Genomic DNA, 17,833 nt, shown 5'->3' with positions numbered 1-17,833 from the left:
AACTGATAGCAATATCTGTGCTCATAATTCTCACAATGTGGGATTTTCTCACAATCTTGTATCTGCGGGGGGGGTTGTAATTTAAAAATTTCCACATGAAATGCTTGTTAAGGACAAACTATTTCCAGCCTTCCATAACTCCATTTACCCTTCCCCATTCTTGTAAAATTATTGGCCATAATACTGGGAAGTTTACAACTACAGACTGACATTGAACAATTCTATTTAATCTGGAGAATCAGAAAGCCTCAAAAAAATAATCTTGGCTTTATTTTACAAGAATTTTCTTACTTTTAAGCCTCCTAAATCATGAAAAACCCACTACTGTTTTAAAGTCTTCAATCCAGACTCAACAAGCAAAATCATTTAGTCCACCCTCACTTAATTTTTTTCTTTTGCTGCTGTTTCTCCTCACTTTGGTCTTGATTCACAGAGCTCATCGTTATTCATTTACCTGAATATTACAGCCAAATCAAAGCTTACTTTGGAGTCAAGAGGAGATTTAACAAAAAGACTATTGGTCTCCTTCTTGAATGTCATAACTATAAAAACCTATTTAAAAAGGCATGTCTTTTTCCCATTCATCAGTATAAATAGTTTTAAAGAGAAGTGCAATAACTACACAACACCAAGATAGTTAGATCTTCTCATATCTACAGACAAGATACATATAAACTTATGCACAGCCCTAGTGGCTAACTTTTTTTTAAGTCAATAGAGTGATGGCATTAACAAAAATACATATTTATTCTGGAAAATACACCATAAACATACTTTGTAAGTGTGACACTCAGTAAGACTTCTTAGCATTTCCTCTCAAAACGAAGCAAATTTTTTTCTGTTAATGTCTACTGAGAACAACTTAATGAACTGAACCCCGCCTACCCCCCAAAAAATCCAAAACAAAACAAAAAAAAACAAACCACTAACCAGCTGCATTAGATGGCTCATATATTCAGTTTGGTCATCTAATCCTTTCAGATGATGTGGAACAATTCTTCAGCAAGTGGACACTGACACAGTTAAGAAGTCATTCAATGAGGCTAGAACAACTGGTACTTGCTTACAAAGTGACTGTGTATGTTTCAGCTAAATCCCCTAACCATGATTTTTCTGAAGACAGGTAATTGAAATAGGATAGAATGATTTCCATAGGTGCTAAGCATCCCAAACTCTGAAACCTAGAGAATAAAATGTTCAAAGAAAAAAAAACAAAAAGGTACATCTGATTTAGGCAGTTCGCTTTAGGTGCTCTAGATCTAAATGCTTATATTAAAACGCATAATAAATACTTATTGCATTTATTTAGCTATTGCATTTTTGAAGACTTAAAAGCTCAAAGCCTACAGAAGTCCTAAAAGCTACAGCATGTATTTTATGGTGGTAAACGTGCAGCTATGTTTCCTGCTACATACATCACTTACTATTAAGAAGTCTGTAGTTGCAAAAATTGTTACTTCAGGATATCATCAATCATGAGGAATTTGTACACTTCAAGACTTGGGTTGCTTTAGAAGGGGAATGAAAGCATTTAGAATAGGAAATAATTATTAGTCTCTCAGGTAAGACTAGATAACAGCTAATGTTATAATGGAAATCACAGGGGAAAAATCCAGTTAGCAACATGAAAAAAAATCTAACAGACAATGCAATAGGGACACTGTCATAATGCTAGGCTATATAAACTGGAAGCCAGAATTCATGTTTTGATCACTATTTCAGTCACTTAACATTTGGATTGGCATAACCGCACTAGAAAAAAAGCTGTTGGGAACTACAGTTGTAGAGCATCAGTTAAGAGGTATTTTCCACATCTGATTTCTTTGGCCACACCAACTAAAAAAAAAGCTTGAGGATAAGGAATCTGAGCCTCAGCAGGCTAGTTCTTTACTTCAGTTGAAGTGTGGAAAAGGCTGATCCTTAGTCCTCACAGAGTCTTACTCCAAGGGTTTGGATCAGATTCTTAATAATTATTCCCATTGTTGGTAGATTCCAACAGCAAAGAAAGGTGTGCAAGATGAGCAAGTAAAACCCCAAAACAGGAGCAGAGACAAGTAGTAACCTCATTACAGTGTGACAGGCACAAACATGCTATGATGGGAACTGCTACATTCCCACAAGAGAAGCTAGTTGATAGGTTATTGAACTGAATGTTAAAATGTCAACTTTTAGTCAAAGTTAAAAGGCTGTAATTCACAAATATAGAGAGACTTTACTTTAAATGGAGAGTGAAAGTATGGTACGCTAACAAGATCAAAGTAGTTTCTGATGTCATAAATATGTTTGTAGGAAAGCAGCCATTTATAAATGCAGAAATATTCACATTGCAATGAGCTTAGCCTATTCTAAAATCTTCCAAGGACATTTACCTTACTTTTTACTGGAACATCAGCATGAAACAATAAATTTTTGAAGTCTTTGCTCGTAGACTGTTATAGAAGAGTGAATTTTGAGTTTAGTTTCACAGAACTAACCAATATGATTTTTTTTTTTCATTAGCGTCTATAGAAGCTGAGTTGAGCCCTGAACCAAATGGAAAATTATATTTTACATACAGTGTTAATACCCGTTTAATAATTATGCCAGACATAAAATAGGAAGATGTGATTTCCAGTTTTAAAAAATGGAGACCGTCATCTCAGGTATAATCCCAATGACTCCAGTAGTTTGCCCAAGGATGAATTTGGTCCCACCCTCCTTGCTTCTCTTCTCCTAGAATTCACTTATATAAACCTGACATTATATAAACTCAATATGCGTTTATCTAGGGTGAGGTCAACACACAAGAACCCTGCTCAACAGTCAGCCGAGGAGGCTCCTTCCTTTCAGCATCCTCCCTCAAGACAAACAGCACACCCGGCCACGGAGACGGAGAGCAACAGAGACGCCGGCCCCGGAGGAGGGGCCGGGGGAGCCGGCGGCGGGTTCAGCACCGCGGACAGGGGCACGGGCGGCGAACGGCGGGCGGCGAGCGGGGACGGCCGCCACCGGCACCGGCACCGGCACCGGCGCGGAGAGCGCCGGGCCCTGGGCCGGGGCGGGGGAACGGGCTTGTTGCGCTGTCGGGCAGCGAATTTACTACGGGGCAGGGGAAGAAAGGGGAAGGAGCCTACCCTGGCCTTCGCAGAGGCACTACGAGGTAAAGCCATCACTATCCAGAACACTGACTCCCGTGGCAATCGGTTTAATCTATTAATCTATTATTCGCCTCTCTGTCCCCTTTCGACAAAAAAAGGAAAAAAAAAAAAAAGAACAAAAATAAGGGAGAAAAATAGACTGAAGCAGACCTCCTCAATCCACGACTATCTAATGAAGCCAAACGATAGTTGCAGAGCTTAAGAATTGGCAGAGCGATGCCTAGCAAATACATCATGCCCACAAGCTTTGAAAGCTCCAACAAGAATCTCCTCCTGCAGAAGGAGAAGCTTACAGAGCCCACCAGCCCTGGGGAGAGCTTCCCTGGCTACTATTATCTGAGCCGTGGGGCACTCCAGCCCCGTAAAGCGCACACACACACACACAGAGAAAACCGAAACGTCGCCTGCAAATCTCTCCCCTCCCTAGACACACAAACTACCCGTGCTCCGGAGCGGTGCGAGGGGAGGGAAGGGGAGCGGGCGCAGCCCACTGGAACCGAGGACCGCCGTTATTATTAGAAACCACCGGAGTGGGAAAAGCTGGAGAGTGCAGGCTCCCGTCCCAGTGCCCGCACTCGTGCAGCCGCCCCCTTCCCTCCCTCAGCCAGCAAAACGCAACGCCTGCTCCCGATGCGACGGGCCCGGCTCGTATTGCGACTCGCCCCCCGCCCCACCGCGAGAAAGACGGAGAAGGGGTGGGGGGAGGAAGGGAGGAGCGGGAGAAGGGAGATTTTCCGTGCATGCCTTTGCATGGGAGGCGGCTCCGCGCCGGCGAGGTTCCCTCTGGGCAGCCCCTGCGCCCTTGACATGACAGCGGCGATCTGCCTCCTCTCCTCCTCGCTCAGCTGGCTCAGGTCCGCCTCCACCCCGGCCGGGACCAGGCGCTCCAAGGGGGCTGCGGAGCCGCCGCCATCCCCGCCTGCCGCCGCCGCCGCCCCTTCGGGGAAGGCGCCCAGCCCTTCGCCTCCTTCCAGGCTCGCCTCGTTGCCCATGGCCGCCGCCGCCGCCGCGGCTCGCCGCTCGCCGCCTCTCCGCTCGGGCGCAGACCGGGCGGGGCGGGGGGGAGGGAAGGCGGGGCGGCTCCGCTCCCCAGCGGGCGGAGCGGCGGGCGCTCAGGGCTCCGCGGCCGCCACCACGGCCCCGCGCGGCGGCAGCGTCGGGGCCGGGCTCGCTGGCCGCCGCCGCCGCCGCGGCTGCCGGGGAAGTGCGGCGCCGCCAACCGCCCGCCGCGCCGCGCTCCGCCGCGCCGCGCGGCGCATGCTCCGGGCGGCTCCCCCGCGCACACCGCCGCCCCGCGCCCCGCCCCGCGCCCCGCCCTTTAAAGGCACCGCGCACACAGACCCCCACACACCCGCCCGGTCGGCTGCCGCCCGCACCGCCCCACCACCCGCCGGCGCTTCTCGAGAGAGCGGGCGGGTCCCGGCCGCGGCGGGGTCCGGCGCCCACCCCCGGCCGTGCTGCCTCCCGGTATCCTGCCCTCTGCGACTGAGGGTGTGCTCCGGCAAGCGGCCGAAGCTTGACGGAGCCCGGCTGGCCCCACGCAGGGGGCAAGGGAGGCCGGCAGGCACGTCCGGAGGACGCCCGTGCGAGCGAGCCCCGCAGAGCAGAGCCGACGAGGTCAGGCTGCTCAGCGCCACGAGCGGCCGAGCTCCGAACGTCTGTCTCTAGGGTTGGAGATTTCACAGCCCTTCTGGGCCCCCGGCCCAGCGTTTGGCCACCCTCGTGACCAGCGGCTCCGGTATGTCAACGTCGTTCCAGGATCGGTGAGCCCCAAACTGGACACGGTCTCACAACTGCTGAAGATGTTGAGAAGAATCGCCTTCTTTAACCTGCCGGCTGCACTTGAGGTAGCACAGCCCAGTCTGCCGCTGGAATTCTTCATCACAACGGCATGCTGCTGAAACATGCTCACCTTCTCATCCACCACGACTTTTTCTGCACCGCTGCTGTTGGGCCAGCCTGTCCTGGCGCATGGAGTTATTCCTTCCCAGACACAGGACTCCGCACTCGCCTTTGTTCAGCTTCACGAGGTTCCTGCCAGCCCATCCTCCTGCCTGTCAGGGGCCCTGCAAGGAGCAGCCCTGCCTTTCAGCGTATCTACCGTTCTCTAAGCTGGCATCATTCACAGGCTTACTGAGTGTGCATTCCATGCCTTTGCCCACATCATTCACAGAGACATAGAATATTGCTAGTCAGAAAGGTACAACTAGTATCAGGCCGCCAGTTGGACTTGAAACAACTAACCGTAACCCATCTGAGCCTGACAGTTCGGTCTAGTTTTCACCCACTGTACAGGTCTCACTAATTTGGCTATAAGGATATCATAGTTGATCATGCTGAAAGCCTGGTGGAATGTGATTTGCCTGGGGTAAACACATGCTGTCTGTTTCCAATAACCTTCCTGTCCTTCATCTACTTGGTCATGGCTTCCAGGAGGATTTGCTCTGTAACCTTCCCAGGGAGGGGACTAGCCACATTAGTCTAACTGCCTTGTAGTTCTCTTGTGGATCCCCTTTCTTGAAGGCAGGTGCAGTGCTGGCCCTTTCTGGTCACTAGGGAATTTCCCAATAACCTTTTGAAGATGATAGAGTGACTTTCCAGTAGCATCAGCCAGGTCTCTCAGCACCCTTTGATCCACCCCATCTAGTCCCATGAGCTTCTGCATATCCAACTGGTTTAAGTGCTTTCTGTCTTACTCTACTACAGGTCATGCTTCACTCCCACATACTCTGACGCTCAGCTCAGGGACCCGAGAGACTTAGAGGACAAACCTTACCCATAAAAGCCATGGCAAAGAGCCACTAAGTACCTCCGCTTTTCTATGTTCTTTGTCACTTGTTTTCCTGCCTCATTGATCGGGGACCAAATTTTTCCCAAATCCTTCCTAGAGATCTTACTAAACTGTGGCTGTATTTTGAATATTCTAATGTGTCTGTTAAACAGCTAGATCTTCACAAATATCAGCTGTTTTAGCTACAGGGATGTGACAGCATTTGGTGCTCTTGCTTGTCTCCTTCTTTAGCACCAATACTATTTTTCTCCAGACACAGCTGTATGCAGATCAGCCCCCAAAATGACCTACATAAGGATGCCTTCCAAATATTTATAGTACTCTTGAATTGTAACCATCAGAGATCATTTTTTCCCAGTACTGGTTCACAATTAATGATTAGTAGCAGCTGGGGGCTTCCTGCTGTATGGGGCTTGCATGGCAAGGTTTTGGTAGTGAGGGGGGGGGCTATAGGGGTGGCTTCTGTGAGAAGATGACAGAAGGTTCCCCTATGTCCAATACAGCCAATGCCAGCCGGCTCCAAGACAGACCCGCCGCTGGCCAAGGCCGAGCCCATCAGTGATGGTGGTAGTGCCTCTGGGAGAACAGATTTAAGACAGGGAAAAAAGTTACTGTGGAACAGAAACCACAGCTGGAGAGAGGAGTCAGAACATGTGAGAGCACCAGCCCCGCAGACCCCCAGGTCAGTGCAGAAGGAGGGGGAGGAGATGCTCCAGGCGCCGGAGCAGAGATTCCCCTGCAGCCCGTGGGGAAGACCGTGGTGAGGCAGGCTGTCCCCCTGCAGTCCAGGGAGGTCCACTGGGGAGCAGATCTCCACCTGCAGCCCGGGGAGGACCCCACGTCACAGCAGGGGGATGCCCGAAGGAGGCTGTGACCCCGTGGGAAGCCCACACAGGAGCAGGCTCCTGGCAGGACCTGTGGCCCCATGGAGAGAGGAGCCCACGCTGGAGCAGGTTTTCTGGCAGGACTCGTGACCCCGCAGTGGACCCACGCTGGAACAGTCTGTGCCTGAAGGACTGCAGCCCGGAGAAGAGACCCACGGTGCAGCAGTTTGTGAAGAACTGCAGCCCATGGGAAGAACTCATGCTGGAGAAGTTTGTGGAGGACTGTCTCTCATGGGAGGGACCCCACAGTGGTGCAGGGGAAGAGTGAGGGGTCCTTCCCCTGAGGAGGAAGAAGTAGCAGAGACAACATATGATGACCTGACTGCAACCCCCATTCCCTGTCCCCCTGCACCACTGGTGGGGAGGAGGGAGAGAAAATTGGGAGTGGAGTTGTGCGTGGGAAGAAGGGAGGGGTAGGGGGAAGGTGTTTTAAGATTTGTTTTTATTGCTTATTATCCTACTCTGATTTGATGGGTAATAAATTAATTTTCCCCCAAATTGAGTCTGTTTTGCTCATGATGGTAATTGGTGAATGATCTCTCCGTGTCCTTATCTTGACCCATAAGCCTTTTGTTATTTTTTCTCTCCCCTGTCCAGCTGAGTAGGGGAGTGATAGAGTGGCTTTGGTGGGCACATGGCATCCAGCCAGGGTCAAACCACCACACATACTTTTCTCTCAAGTGACATTAAGTTACATATCAAAAGAACAGCTCAGCAGAGAACGTGAGAAAGCACAGAGGGAAAATCCTCTAAATGGAGTAGCATAACAGAGGTGGATGCCTATTCACATGATGTTCTAGGTAAAGACATCAGAGAGGCCTGTGGAAGAGGTGACAAACAACACAATCACACCTGAATGAAGGTGGATTCACTGGGCATGTGAAGGAAAGATAAAATTTCAGTTAAAGGTTTTAGAGTGAGGCAAATACACATCCCTATTCATTTAGCACAAGTGAACATCATGTACTTAGGTATGAATAGATGTGCAAAGTGCTGCTGCATGGAAGAAGGAAAATGCACAGCAAAGACAGGGAAAGAGGTATTTAATCATTGAAAGCTTTTGTTTTTCTGATACATACTAATGTAAGCATTCATAGGCACTTAAAAATACACATATACTTAAATATTCTGTGGAGGGTGGTATTCCTGTCCTTTAGCTGGGTTGTCTGGAAGTTTATTAAGTTCCCAAATGCAATTTTTCTAAGCAAACCAACCCCCCGTGTTTCTTTATTCAAAGCCAAATAAGTAACTAGAACTTTTGACTCAGACCTAGAAGTCATCTTATTTTTAAGAACAGATGGAATATGTCAGATATAGATGCAGACAAAACAATTGAGATCAAAACACATTAAATTCACTCAATAAAACAGTTAAAACTGGGGAAATATCAGTTCTGCTAGAGCTTACTGATCAAAACTATATACACTGTTCCTATTTCACTGTTAACATGTCCTGAGATAGAAGATAGGAGGAAAGAGACATACAATGCCTAACGAGGTAAGCTGAGCCCAAATGGAGGCACAGGATGAGAAATGACCTGTGGTGGGAAGTTCACTATTGGCTTCACTGGAGCCAAGGATGTCACCTTAAAATGGTTATGATTGCAAATATCTTAGGGATTTTGTGGAAGCTGGCTCTTTTCACAGTTCTGTGACATTTACCTTTTCTTACGAAACAGCGTGAAATCAATAGTTACCTGGCCCAGAAGTCCCACTGCAGGCCTGTTTTCCCTACATCCCATAATTTCCACATCTTTCTCCCTATATACTTCACAGTCTGTCCAAAAGTGACACCAACTCTCTCATTTTGGTGTTACCGATGAAACTCACAAACTATTAAGGCATAACATTCTGTTGTAGCAAGGAAAGAAGAGTTATCAAATTAATCAGCCTTTTTCTTGAAAGCCATAAAGTCTAACTTGCAAGAAACAGCTTGGTGGTGTCAGGCTAAATACCCTTATTAAAAAAAAAAAATATTTTCTTAATCACTAGCACTGAAAAATATGGTTAAAACCCTTCAGAGATAAAACTGTCTTTTAAAAAGTACATGCAAATGAGAACTCTGTGTGTTAATTTAGAGACAGAGATATAGAAGCAAGTTGCCTTCCCTTAGATACTAGGTAATATAAAAAGGATAATCACGAGCAGAGGCAAATCCAACTACCCTTTGAGGGCTCGCTTACAGTTTTTGTAGAATTTTTGTTGTATCTGAATCCAAAAATAGATCAGCACAATACACAAACATTTATATATTTTACAACATTAAGTCCATGCATGGTATTATTATCCCTGAATAAAAAAGGCACAGTATATTTGAAGTGATGTAACTTCATTCAGGCTAAGGACTGCGCTATATCATTAAGGCAGTACTTTCATCTGGGCTTGACCAGTTTGTTATGCAAACTAGATGCATCAGATCTCCAAAGGAGCCAGTCCAAGCTAGAGCTGAGTAGGCAGAAGCAGCACAAGGACTCTAGTTCATCTTTTGCCAGTGCTGAATCTGATCTGGGGCAAGTGAATCTCAGTTAAGTGTGTATCTTCAGCACTAAAATGAGTGCTTGAAGTTAATTTACTGATTAACAACGCTGAAGACATCCAACCTTCTCATCAGCAGGCTACTTAGTATAGATGTACTCTTTACATTTTAAAGGGGAGAGAAAGCCATTTAGTGCATAGAATTTGGAGAAGTAATGCTAAGATCATCAGAAGAAAGGAATAAGAGGTCAATAACACTTTGGCATGAGCTGGCAAAATGGGAGGGGAAGGAAAACTCTTATATCTTAATAAAATGCCTGGCATTATGCCCAGATAAAAGTGAAGGAGGAAGAATATGTGTTAATCATTAATGATTAACAGAGGCTGTACTGATCAGTACTACAAAGGAAGGTAAACTTAAAGAGGAGCTAGAATTTGCATAAACATATTATAACACTTTACACATTAATGATTTCATATTCTAATTCGTACAAATACCTAGCTAAATGTTACAGTGCCTCTATCACATTTACCTACCCCATTTCTGAGATACAGAGACTGTGGAGGGTACTTTGAGTTTAAAAGACACAGCTAAGATGCATCCAACAGTTCAGTCCATCTGCTATACAGAATGAGCAATGCCTTTTAATGATAGCTCTTTCCAGACAGTTAAAACAATACATTTGATAAATATTTTTAAATATATAAAAATAAAGGAAAATACGGAATACCACAGTGCAGTCAGTTGCACAACTATGCTTGCTGTCATCTCCTATTCACCATCTCAGAATGCAAGTGAGCACACTGCACCAGAGATTAAAAGGGGGGAACACACCAAAATCATGTTGAATCAATGTACTGAATGGAATTTGTCCAATACAAAAAACTTGATTAAGTTTTTAAAGGACAAAATAAAAGAGTATGAACATGTTTTCTGGAAAAATGTTGTGCAACACCTAGGAAGTAATAATTTCAAATATAACATAAGTTATGTCTATATAAATGCATAAGCCAAAAGCACAATGCTTTAAACTGCACGTTTGTATTTGCACCTGTATGTGCCACTGTTGCACTAGAGTACTAGGCAGCTCACTGGTGCAGGTTATATGAAATACCTGTTAAGGAGTGGAAACAAATGCATACACAGTCTGCACTAAATGGCTGTATGCTCTAAAACAAGAACACAGGAGAGTAAGGCTTCTTCTCTCACAAGTACTAATTCTGTATCAAAACTTCTCTTACCTACATACCTACATAAGGACTGCACAGCAAACGTTCTTCAAGATCATAATGAACCTCCAGTCTCATCTGACTTACTAGTCACCAAAACAACCAGTAAACAGTGATAACAAGGTACCTTGCAAAGCATTGTGTATTCCTCTTCTATTCAAATACATATTACTTTTCTCTCTCTACACAGAATTTTCTATTCCATCACTTCGTACATGCAGGTTGAGAAACCAGTGGAACAGTGAATTACCCTGTTCCAAAGATCCTGCAAAAAACACCTACTTAAGGCAGAAAAAAAATAAAGACTGAATATAGCATTCAAACTCCCAGGTAAGAGAAAAGACCCTGGGCAGAATTATTTGCAGTATTCCAGAGTTCCTGAATGGCTGGTTTTTTGGGATACCATGCACTCTGATACAATGCCATTAATGTTACAGTGTCCTATTTATTATTAAACAAATCACTTTTGAACAGCCACTGAAGATACTTTAGCCTCATTCTCATCAGTCCAATCGAAGCAGAATTAGTAGATGCACTTTATCCCAGTGAATAGGCAGCGCATAGACACCTGTCTAAGTTACCCTAGCAATCTCACAAACATATTTGCTTGCTTAAACAAAACAAGAAGGTCTGCCAACTGCCTACAGCACAGCAATGCTGATATGCTCACAATATGGACTCCCACAGTATAGATTAGTCACAATGTTAAAAATCTTATGTTTATTTGCAATCAGTGCTTCTAATACACAAATAGTGATTTGCATCTTAAACTGAAAAAATGGGACAAAAAAGCCCTTAATCTCAAAGTCTGTATCCTAAACCACTTGCAACAACAGCAATGTGTAATTTTGTCCTGTCGTTCTCCGCTTACTTTCTCGAATTTGTGTTTATCCACCTGCAGCAGTTGAGTACAACTAATAGTGGTACACAAAGAACTCAATTTTTATTTGATTGTACAGTGAAACTGTCATAGCTGGGGTTATTACAATTCAAGAGCAAAAGTAGTCAATTAGGAAGAACCTAGGGAAAGATTTGAACCATCACTAGCATCAAATTATGGTAGATCGTATTAGAATAAAGTAACTGTTCCCTTTATTCATTTGGGTTTGCATCAGTACGTGTAACAGTGAGATTCTCAGGCTCTTTCTCTTAGGTTTGTTGTTAGTAAAATAAGAGTGTTTTGATTCCCCTAGCAGTTATCTCTTTTATACCCAGAACACAGTAGGTACTTAAACTGAAAACTTCATAGCCTAAATAGAGGAAAGTCTTGTTAGTGAAGTACATATTTAGATTACATGTTCAGGTCCTGCCTGTGCCACAGAGCACAGGCTTTCACTTTAAACACAATCTTATTTTTTTCCTTCTAAATTAGATAATCCATGGGGGAGAGAGGGGAGTGGATGTTAAGATTCATTAGGGCTATCAAAAATAGTTTATTTGGATCTTACTTAAAATAGGATTGTCAAGATGAAACCTGCCTTACTGTAAGTGTCATATATAACTAAATATTGGCCAAGGCCACCATTTCCAAGGATAAGTGATTAAAGTTAAGCATCTGCGTCCTTCTTTAGGAGCTCACATGTGGAATGATAAACAGGGATGCAGAGCACACAGTTCCAGCAGGTACTGCCAGTTGCTTTCCATGTATTAAGTGGCACATTGTAGACAATGTTAAATACACATTAACTAGGTTTTCTGGCATTAGCTACCAACTGGCTTTGTGGTAGAATTAAAGGAAAAAAAAAAAAAAAAGGTTTATCTTTGATTTATAAAGTCCTTCTTAGAATGGGTTTTGGATACTGTTCATTTCATGTAAAATAAACAGCAGTCTTTATCCCAGAAAGTATATCTATTCAGGACTAAGAAAGTTTACCCTTCTTTTCGGGTATGTACTTAGAGGCTTTATACTCTTGACACTAGAAATAGCTCCTAGCTCGTAAAGGAACATACGGAAACAGAGCTACATCCCAAATACCTTGATTTTCTCATTTAGTCCAAAACCAATCTTAGAATGGGTGGGAAGGAACCTTTGAAGGTCACCTGGTCCAACCCCTTTCTCAAAACAAGGCCAACGTAGATTAGGTTGCTCAGAGCAGCTTTTAGTCGAATTGAGTATTTCCAAGGATAGAGATTTCAGTCTCTCTGGGCAACCTCATATCTAATCAGAATTCCTTTTGTTGCAACTTGCTTCAGTTACCTCTCATCCTTTCGCTATGCACCTTGGGGATGAGTAAAGGGTCTATTTTCTCTGTCTTCTCCCAGTAGGAACTTGAAGATGGCAATAGGATTCCCCCTGAGCCTTCTCTTCATAAGGCTGAACAAACCTCTCTCTCTCAGCCTCTCCTCATAGGTCAGGTGCTCCAGTCTCCTAACAGTCTGCACAACTGTCCACTGGATTTGTTCCAGTTTGTCAATCTCTTTCTTAAGCTGAGGAACCCAAACTTGGCCACAGCACTCCAGATGCAATATAACAAATGCTGAGTAGAAAGGAATAATCAATTCCCTCAATCTCTTGGCTAAAATACAGCACAATATACTGTTGACCATCTGAAATGCAGGACTTTGCACAAGTCCTTCCTGAATTTCATGAGACTCATGTCAGCCCATTCCTCCAGCCTGACTAGGTCTCCTTGAATGCCAGCCTTGCCTTAGAGCACATTGACTTCATCTGCCATCTGTGTTTGTACTGATGACACACACTTGGCCTTGCTACTGAGTGGACTTCAAAGAGGGAACCACAGCAGCTTTAGCTCTAGTGGAGTGGGAGGAAAACTCCCTCGGGTCCTGAAGTCCACTTCTTTTAACAGTTTTTGCTCTCTATAAATAAACATTCAGATTATCAGAGTCCTTATCAGCATTTTTCCACTAAGCAATTAGATTCTAGGGTAGGATTTAACTAAATTGGAATGCTTACATTTAAGTACCTACAGACACTACATTTGAGCTAGGTATTCAGACTCCCCTTGTAGTTGGAGGAGAGCCAGTCCATAAAACATAAAGGGGGAGTCAGGTGAATAACAGATTGGATTCAGTTGCGTAAACATGTTATATGCCACTTAGACTTCAGCTGCCAATGCAGAGAGATGGAGATCTTTTATAAGATATATAATTTATTTTATAAAATCTCAGTCATATCTGCCAGCCCTACTGTAAGGCATATTAAATGGCATTACGTATCTACCTGGGGACACATGACTCAAGGGAGCAGTGTATACCTCAGAAAGTTAACTGGCTTGGTGTAAGCTTCCATTAACTAAATGGGAAGCCAGACAGCCAACTTGCTTAAAAATTACATGTCCCCATGCCTTCAGCTGAATCTCAGTTTGTCTTCTTGAAAGCTAAAGTTTATAAGCCTTTCTTATAAGTGCTCTCTTATAGTACAAGCCCCTGGCAGATACATCCAGTGCAAATAACACCTGCAGTTAAGATCAAGAACACATTCTAAGCTTCACAGAAAAGTCTTTGTAACAGCTTGAGGCATGGAAGAAAAGGACTATGTGAACTGTTTCAAATACTACTTCTGAAAAATGATCAAGCCACTCATGGGCCAGGTGGCAGGAGCATATTTTTACAGAATTGTTGGAACGTTTGCAGTATCACAGAATGACAGACTGTCTGAGGTTGGAAGGGACCTCTGGACCATCTGGTCCAACACTCCTGCTCAAGCAGGGCCACCTAGAGCTGGTTGCCCAGGATGATGCCCAGAAGGCTTTTGAATACCTCCAAGGATGGAGACTCCACTGTGTTCCAGGAATTCAGTGGAATACCATTAAAAACACTTCATGTTTCACAATAATATAGCACCAAAGTCACAAGCATGCCTATGATCTAATTCAGCTACAGGGTTTCCCAAAGCAGTAACAATAACAACAAAAATACAGTCACTTCAGAGAACAGATTATGGAACAGCAGCAAACACACTATGAATAAAAATATCCAGCTCATTTCTCTTACCAGCCTGTTACTTAAAGATGAGTATCTAGCTAAAAATATAACTTACTCAAAGAGTTGTAAATTACTACTATAATCTAATCCAGTTTAAAATAAACCTCACCCATATGGGCTTAACTATTTTTTCTATTGTATCCATTGATTTTAGCCTCTCAGATCAGCTCTCACCAGCTGAAACAGAATTTCCACTTTAACAGAACTCACTCATATAGCACAGAGATGCTAGGAGTTGTAGCAGATTTAGTGAAGTTTCTTAACAGTCCGTAAAGTCTTTTGGACTAATTCACACAAAGAAGTTCTGAGGCTATGAAGACAGATGAATCTACATTTTCAGCTAAAACAAGCAAATATTCTCTCCCACACAGATCCTCTCCCCTCTTTCATCTCATCCCTCCTTCTCCTCCTCCTCTGCTGCCCTGAAGTATCTACAAGTCATCATTCCATCTATCTATAATTCCCTTAACACCCGTATTACATTTACAAAAATACAAGTAAAAATAATCAGCTATAACTCAGAAGCCACAGGAAGAAGAGAATCAAAGAGTAGCAGAGCACTCCCCCAAGGTTCTGGTAGGAAAGGTGGAGTATGACCTTACTGAGTTGTCAACTTTGCCCATTACCACAGCATTTTTGATAGTCCTATGATTGTAGAGAAGACTAAAATATTTTATCATGCAAATAATGGATTTATGCAAAGATTTAGCGTAAATATGCACCTATAGGGTCTATGCTAAATAAATGGATGTTCTCTCCTTTCCTTCACGTTCTTCCTGTTGACCTACAAAAGTGACTTTTAAATTCAAGATTCATCTTTGTAAAATATGGTCTAGATGCTTTTTGGGCCTTCCAATAGGATACTTTCTGAGTTTGCCTGCAGCAAAAACATAATGGAAGAAAAGCCCTACAAATTTGAATGTTTTCCTCTGAGTTAAAAAGGAAATTCTCTCCCAGTTTCATTTACACACCAAGATTTCATAGCCAAATCCTAGTACAGCCAAGTTTGCTATTAACTATGCACCCCAGAACTAAGAATTCACAAAATAAAATAAGATTAAGGAAATCTACAACATAGCCAAGATTCCACATTCGTTAAAGACATTGCCTTCTAGAAGCAACTACAGAGCAGCAAATCAAAACTCTTAAGAGACCAAGCTTTAACACCTGCCAGTAGTCTTAGGTTTGAACTTACAGCTCTTTCTGTATCTTAGCTTTCCATGATCCTGACTCAGTACTTCCCTAAGGACTAGCTACATTTTTTCTATTGTATTTTATTTTTTTCAAATCCCTTCCTAGATAAGTCCCTCCCTAACTCCTCAGCAGAACTTCCTGACCCACTCACTTGCCTTTGGTAAAGCTATGGATGTGCTGAATTATTCAGCTGATTGATAGAAATTTTTTCTTTGCTTCCATGGGGATCACACAAATACAAGAGGGCTACCACCTTGCCTTATTTGTTGCATTTTTGCCCTACACTGCCTAGGACATCAACTGAGCAGTTATCTATTCTCATTCTCAAATTTCCTATAGGCAACAAGGAAAGCCATAGGAAGCTTGAGCAGAAAAAAAAAACAGATGGGGAAAAAAAAAAAAAAAAGATTTGTACACATAAAAGTGATAACTAAAAGTTAGTATTCTCGGCCAAAACACTGTAGGCATAAGCATAAAATTTCCTTTACAGGGTCAACAGGCTTGTATATAGCATTAAAATAAAAGTTTCAAAGGCCAGTTCAATTCCAAACTCCTACTCTTGTCACTCAGCTTCTATTGATTTCCATTTAAAACTCTCGTTTTGTATTTACATTTAAGAAATTTTCTGTAAATTAATTGCAAGTAGTCTAAGGCTTGGTGCCTTTAATAAATTTTGATCAAAACTGAATTTGTGGTACAAATTTACTACTTAATAAGTACAATAAATGGCAAATGAAATATTTCTTCACCAGATGTTTTCAAGATCCTAGAAATTTCTAGAATTAGTAATTATCTTTGGCAATGAGGCTCACAATACTTCCCAAAAGATCAAAATACCTTACTTGACAGTATTTTTAAGACCATTTTTCCTAAGTCCATGAAACTTCAGGGATGCAAAACAGTAGCGTTTAGCAATATAACAAATTGGATAGCACCCTTCTATGTACACTTACAGAGAATATTACACAGCAGTTAAGACTGTAGTAGTAGAGTTGAAATAGTTATTTTTTCTTAAGTTTTTATTCCCATCCTTGTTTGTCCTGATAATTGCTTCTTCTTTTTCTTTCCCCTTTCTCAAGTAAAAACTTGGAAGACAATTATTTTGTTGTTCATGAACACCTCCGAGAAACATCACTCTCTCCATAGTATGAAGTTTTGGTTTAACCCTTTGTGTATAGCTAGTATTCATGATGCTCTAAAACCCCTCACAGAACTGCTGATCCCACCGTTAGAGGACACAGCCAGAAAAAGGTAATACACACAAGAAATAGAAATTTTAGCATAACCCTAAAAATTTAGTATACATTTTGAAAATTCTAAGAAGCAATCTAGCTGATAATATTTCCCATTGGGACAAGCAAAAAAGCCATACAAGCAGTGTTTAATTATAACTTATTATCTACAATTAACCTATTTTATAAAACAATGAATTATAATGAGAGATTATGTTATATAAGACTACAATGCCCTTTAATGTATTATAAACTGCTATGAAGATAAAAAGTATTTGTGTTGCTTATCTGTCTTCTAGCATGTGATTTTTATGTACCTGTACAGACTTTTGATATTTTTCAAGGAATAAGCAACTCCTAATACACTATTTTTTACCTCTCTGCCAGAAGTATCTTTTTTACCATAATTTAAATAAAGTTGGGACCAACAGTACTATCACTTAGGAATTCCACAAAGGAAATTTAAAACAGATGGTTAGTTAGCTGCTACTAGTAACTGTTCAGCTCCTGAGATGATTTTTTTTTAATTACAAATGGTACTTACATTCACAATTCAATACGGAAAAAGTGCCCAACATGAAAAATTGTAACTAATAAAAGAATTGCTTACCTTAAACTTCAGCTTTCCTTGCGATTTTGATTTTTTTTGTCTTCATATCTAGTGGCTCCAGGTAGCAGTAGAATGAGAATTGCCTGTGTCCCTGTGAATGTCCAGAGCAAAGAGGTTAGTCTGTGATATATTGGTCTCTCTAATCTCTTCATATCCTCCCTGGCGCAACTGAGTATTTTGTGTAGCTCTTAATACTGAACACAGATTGCAAAATCAGTGATTCCAACTCAGTGTAGCAGGAGAGTAATTTGATTCCACATACTGTTTTATAACGTAACCATCTTATATAACGTTCAGCCTATTCAAGATCTATTTTACAAAGGAAACCATGATTTT

At 42.6% G+C, this 17,833-nt stretch overlaps 1 protein-coding gene across 8 annotated transcripts in view; it reads right to left on the bottom strand.

Annotated features, from left to right (window-relative positions):
• Positions 1-17,627, bottom strand: part of PCLO (piccolo presynaptic cytomatrix protein) — a 384,880-nt gene extending 367,253 nt beyond the window's left edge. For 7 of the 8 annotated variants that reach the window (XM_069801688.1, XM_069801689.1, XM_069801692.1 and 4 more), the window contains exon 1: positions 3,882-4,329. In XM_069801688.1, coding sequence (XP_069657789.1) covers positions 3,882-4,129 — 248 coding nt within the window. In that variant the 5' untranslated portion in view covers positions 4,130-4,329. Of the gene's footprint in view, positions 1-3,881; positions 4,330-17,497 lie in introns of those variants that run through there. The other variant, XM_069801695.1, reaches the window with a different exon arrangement.
• Positions 17,628-17,833: the final 206 nt, after the last annotated feature.

This window comes from Haliaeetus albicilla, chromosome 14, assembly GCF_947461875.1.
Source record: "Haliaeetus albicilla chromosome 14, bHalAlb1.1, whole genome shotgun sequence".
Lineage (NCBI taxonomy): Eukaryota > Metazoa > Chordata > Aves > Accipitriformes > Accipitridae > Haliaeetus > Haliaeetus albicilla.
The sequence above is the reverse complement of the archived record's forward strand: the minus strand, read 5'-3'. Positions and strand labels throughout refer to the sequence as shown.